The sequence below is a fragment of the Lipotes vexillifer genome, unplaced genomic scaffold (assembly GCF_000442215.2).
Source record: "Lipotes vexillifer unplaced genomic scaffold, Lipotes_vexillifer_v1.1 scaffold152, whole genome shotgun sequence".
NCBI lineage: Eukaryota > Metazoa > Chordata > Mammalia > Artiodactyla > Lipotidae > Lipotes > Lipotes vexillifer.
In genome coordinates this window covers 694,932-700,219 of record NW_006795886.1, presented here as the reverse complement: position 1 = coordinate 700,219, position 5,288 = coordinate 694,932, and the positions used below count along the sequence as shown (strand labels likewise).

At 42.1% G+C, this 5,288-nt stretch overlaps 1 protein-coding gene across 1 annotated transcript in view; it reads left to right on the top strand.

Moving 5' to 3' along the window:
- Positions 1 to 839: 839 nt before the first annotated feature.
- The window catches only part of ARL13A (ARF like GTPase 13A), a 10,089-nt gene continuing 5,640 nt past the window's right edge, over positions 840 to 5,288 (top strand). Inside the window, exons 1-2 of the mRNA XM_007467975.1 lie at positions 840 to 898; positions 1,268 to 1,338. Of these exons, the coding sequence (XP_007468037.1) occupies positions 840 to 898; positions 1,268 to 1,338 (130 nt within the window). The remainder of the gene's footprint in view (positions 899 to 1,267; positions 1,339 to 5,288) is intronic.

Sequence of the window (5,288 nt, the reverse complement as noted above, 5' to 3'; positions counted from 1 at the left end):
TGTCCTCACAAAACTTGTACACACATGTATATAGCAGGATTATTCATAAGAGTCAAAAAGTAAATACAATCCAAATGTCCATCAACTGATGAATGGATAAACAAAAGGTGGTATATCCATACAATGGAATATAATTCAGCCATAAAAAGTAATGAAATACTAATACATGCTACAACATGGATTAACTGTGAAGTGACTGTCTAAATTACCCTTTCTACTGAGGCAATCACTTCCAAATACGGCTGTACTTTGATATCACCTGAGGAGCTTATGCTGCTCCCTGAGAATCTCTGAGAGTAGGGTACCTGGACTGATGTTTGAAATCAATTAGAGTAGATGATCTCTAAAATCCCTTATAGCACTAGGAATTGTATGAAATCTTTGATAGTGGGTCACCAACACCCACATTTTTGAAGCACAGGCAGTAAGACAACCAAGCCCAATGAACAGTTGTTCATTAGAACAGGTCTTCCAATTGAACTCTAAGCTGGTTCTTCTCCAAGGCATCTCTCCACCCCACCCACATCCCCAAGGTTGCATGAAGATATTCATAACAGGAATGAACTATGGCTGAAGGGATAGGTCACACCTGATGCCATCATGCCTATGTGGATTGCTTTAATAAGAAATCACCCCATTTTGCCACTACAGTTGACAATAACCAGTCCCTCCATGACATAGACAAAGTTGGATAGAATGAAGTAATGGACTTCTGACAGTCCCAGGCTTCCTGTTTATCAGTACCTGTGTACTTATAAGCTGATTTAGGTTCAGAGTTAATAATGGGGCTGATTTCTTGTTTACTTGTTTCCCTTAATATTAAAGAACTAAGCTGAATCATGTTCCGGATACTGACCTCCTGCTGGCCTCATGTAAAGGCAACTGAAGAGACACGAAGGTAATACTGTAATTATTTCTCTAGACCTGTTCCATCATTTCCTCCAATGTACCTGCCCACAGTCCCTCAAAGAACAAATCTTTATGATATATATTATTAGGGGAAGTAACTAAGTAGTGTCTACAAGATTAAGGACAGGGTTGGGGGAGGATGGCCAATTCTACAAGGCAAGTGAATCAGGGAAGAAAAGCATCCTTGGAGGCTTTGGGGAGGGGTCCCCACACCACCTTCTACCACCTGGCTGTGCCTTTTATGACTGCATTGGGACTACTGCAGGCAGAGCCCCAAACACCAAGGAAGAGTATAATTTTTTCTTTGGCCTAAGAACTAACAGTACTTTTAAAGCTTTGGCTCATTTTCCATTTCTAGGAATGTGACCATCATTATCATTGGACTGGACAACTCAGGCAAAACTGTTCTTGTGAAGGCGTTCCAGAGACGTAAGGAATTGAGAGTATTAGATCCTGGTTTAGGTCTCCCATGGGTCCCAGCGACCAATGAAACAATCATTCCTTCCTAGCCTTACTTCATGTCCCTTGAGTTTCCTCTTTTAAGGTAGACACTTCCTCTCTCTCTCTCTCTCGCTCTCACTCACACACACTCTCTCTCTCTCTCTCTCTCTCTCTCTCTCTCTCTCTCTCTCTCTCTGCTCTCCTCGGGTGTTATCATCCTGTTTATGTAATGTCTGTCACCTGCTCCCTTTATAAGATATCCTAATTGAAGGTCTTCTCATAATGTCAGTATGAATGAACTCAGACTATGTAAAGCACCACAGTCGATTAGGAAGGATAGCATGTTTGAAAGTGTCTAGTTTCAGAGCTCAATTAAAGTAGAATTTGGTCTAGATAAGAGAGACAATTGGCGGATGATGAAGAAGTTCAATAACGTGAAACTCTTTGTGACAGTTCATATAGAGGGTTGGAGCTTGAGAAATGGTGTCAGTTCAGAGACATGCAAGTTTAATACCAAATCTCCAGTTTAATACCTTGACATTTCAAGAAGCCGTTACACAGAATTTCAGGGAGCTACTTTTCCGGTTGTGAAGACACAGCTAACTGCTAGCCAGTCAAAGAGGCATAGGATGCCCTCCACTGATTTTTATTAAATAAAAGAAGGGTTATGATGAGGTGGTTGTTTTATATAGGCTGGCAGCAATCTACAAAGTAGAGGAAAGGGCTAACTTGACTCCTCTGCCTCTGGCCTACTTGAAGCCAGCATCAATTTCGTTGAAATACAGCAACAGCCTGCTAGCTGATCTTGCCGTCTGTAGTTGTCTCCCCAGTATTCAGTCCACACAGCTGCCCGAAGGACTTAATGCAAACATCTGATCATGACCCAACCCTGCATGAAACCACTCAGTGCCTCCCTGTTGTCATCAAAATAAAACTTAAGTTCCTCAGCTGCACACAAGGAAGGCCCTCCATGCTTTGGTCCCTGATTTTTCCAGCTTCATTTCCCATGCTCTGCACATAGGGCCCCTGATGGAGCCAAAACAAATGACTTGCCATTCATCTGCCACTATACCATTCTAGTTCACATGCCCACGCTTTCTGTACATGCTCTCCTGCTACCTAGCATTTCATCCCCTCCATCATCTACCTGCTTAATCAAATGCCTCAAGACACAGCCTAAGCTTGACCTCAGGAAAGCCATCCCTAATGCCCAGAGCCTCCTTCTTCAGCTTCTACTCTATTCTGTGCCTCCCTCGATCATGCACTTATCACAACATCATTGCACAACTGCAAGTCCATCCCCTACACTGTGAGCCCTTGAGGAAAAATAATGGATTTTTTTCAGCTCTGTATCTTCAGTCTCTGTACTTTTAGTACGTTCAGGTAGGTACTCATTCACTTGTGGAATGAATGTTCTCCCTTATTCCACCATTCTCCTCAGGCTACATGTTGCCTCATTCCAACTTTTCCCTCTCTTCCCCTCCCCCCACCCTCAGAGTGGCAGCCCCAAGAACATTTTAGCCAATGGTTCAGCCTGGTATCCCACCTTATGGGCAGCAGACTTGACTGCCTCTCCCAATTCTCTGATTGGCAGAAATGGTAAAAAGGTAAGCAGCACCAAGAAAATCAAGGAGCCAGGGCAAATCACAAAATTACTGATAAAAGTGGGGATAATTTTTAGAGCCCAACTCAGCCCCACCCCTAGATTCCCATCCAGTCTGTGTGGGGCCTGGGAATCTATGTTTTAAGAACTCCCCAGGCCTTTCAGTTATCCAGTCAGCTTTGGGGAGCATTCATCTGTAATTAGCCCTATGTTATTTTGCCTATGAGAATAGCATCTGCTTTCCATTCTAATTCCTGGAGGACAGAGCCTGGAGTCTATTTAATTTGTTACTGTATAACTTGCCTTGTGCTTGGTGAATAACTTGGGGCTGATTGATAAACCAGTAGGTTTATGGTTGTGACTTCATTCACGGAGAAGTTTTTAATGGCTAAGAAGCAAAGTGCCACTGGTGTCACATTCTAAAGAACATCTCAGGCCACCTCTGTCCGTGCAGGACTGCCAGAGTCAATCTAGTAGGTTCCTCTGTACCCAAAATGCAATAGCTTGCCCCCTCACCAGCTCCTGCAAATGTTTATGATTGCCAAAAACAGATAATAGCCTAGGGAGGAAGTTCCAATCTACAAGTAGTAACTTGTGTGAATCTCTGAAGACACCAGCTATAAAATATTTTGGGACATAAGCCATTATCATTAACAACATCATTCACTATAACTGTTTTGTCTGGCATGGTCATATGGGGCAAGAAACCCAAGCATGAGCACAAGCAGGTGCCCTAAATGAGGGCGTTTAAAGCAGTTTCTCTCAAACCCGGCTATACATTTCAATATACATTTCATCTGGGGAACTTTAAAAGAAAATGCTGCCTGAGCCCCACCCCAGATCTATGGCATCAAACTCTCAGAGAATGAGGCCTAATGTCATAGATTTTAAAAGCTCCACAGGTGATCCTGAAGCATAGTCAGTACTGAGAGCCAAAAATCAGAATCACCTGAAGAGCTTTCACACCAACTGATCTGGGACCTGAAGGTTCAGATATTTTGGCCTGGAGAAGGCCCAGGGAATCAAAATCTTAACAAGCACACCAGATGATGCTGAGACACAACAGGCATGAATTTTACTGCTCTTTAAGGCAGTGGGTCTCAAAATGTAAGGTGCAGAAGAATCACCTGGGGATTTTGTTAAATGTAGGAGTTTGCTAAACATACAGATGCTTGGATCCCAAGCCTAGAGATTCTGATTCATTTGGTACAGGGTAGGACTTACAATCACCCACATGTAACTCTAAAGCAGACAGTCCCCAAACTATGCTTTATGCAACACTCTGCTAGGGATATAGAGATGGATTCATCTCAGTACCTGTCCTCAGAGTGTTTATAAATTAATAGAGGAAATAAGAGAAATGTAAATTTTCAGGGGACAACTTCTGGTGGCATCTAGAGTTTGCCAACAGTACATTGAATTATTGAAGAAATGGTAAGGTTTCAAGTAAAAAGAAAAAAGTAAAGCTTGCACTGATACAGAAAACAAGATTTTAAAATTACCTTTAGAGTTTTAACCTCTTCACTTATTATTTTTAAGTAGTCTAATACAGACATAACAAATAACACATCAAAGCTGTGACTGAAAATTATATGTTCTGTGAAAGCTATAATTAAAAATAAATCATTGACTAACATAAAAACAGAAGAGGACATTATGAGATGACATTAAAATGTAATAATATGTACATATACACACATATAGAGAGACATGTATACATGCAAATGTGTGTATAATCACACATTTCCAAAGATCTGAAAGCATCCTATTAACTTCTCAGCTAAACGACTTATTCTGGCAATCCTATGGAAAATGTTCCAGGTAGATTTGAAACTATAAATAAGAAGCTACTGATTCTGGTCTTAGAACTCCCAGGTATGAGTGTAGAGAATCTATAAAATCATTTTGCTACTAACATGGGCAGAGAGCTGGGCCAGAACGGTCAGTTCAACAGACTGGAATGTGTCTATGGACTGTCATGCTGAACCACATTTCTCTGGGGGCTGAGTGAGGGGTGGAATGCCCTGTGGGATTGTATGGTCTGGCCATAGCCTTGAAAGGGCAAAGGTATCTGAGTTTGGCATGGTTTCTCGGAGGAGATAGGAGGAAGAGGACTTCATACGCTCATCCACAGTAACAGGCACCATAAACATTTACTGAACACCTACTGTGCGTAAGGGAATGCAGAGCCCCTCCCTCACAGAGCTTAGATTTTAGCTGGGGAGACAGGACATGCATAGAATGAGGTGAAGGACCAGTTTAACAGGTCACGTGTTCAAAAAGAGAGAGAAGTGAGAGCTGGACTGGTCAGAGAAGCGTCCTAAATAAGTGGTAC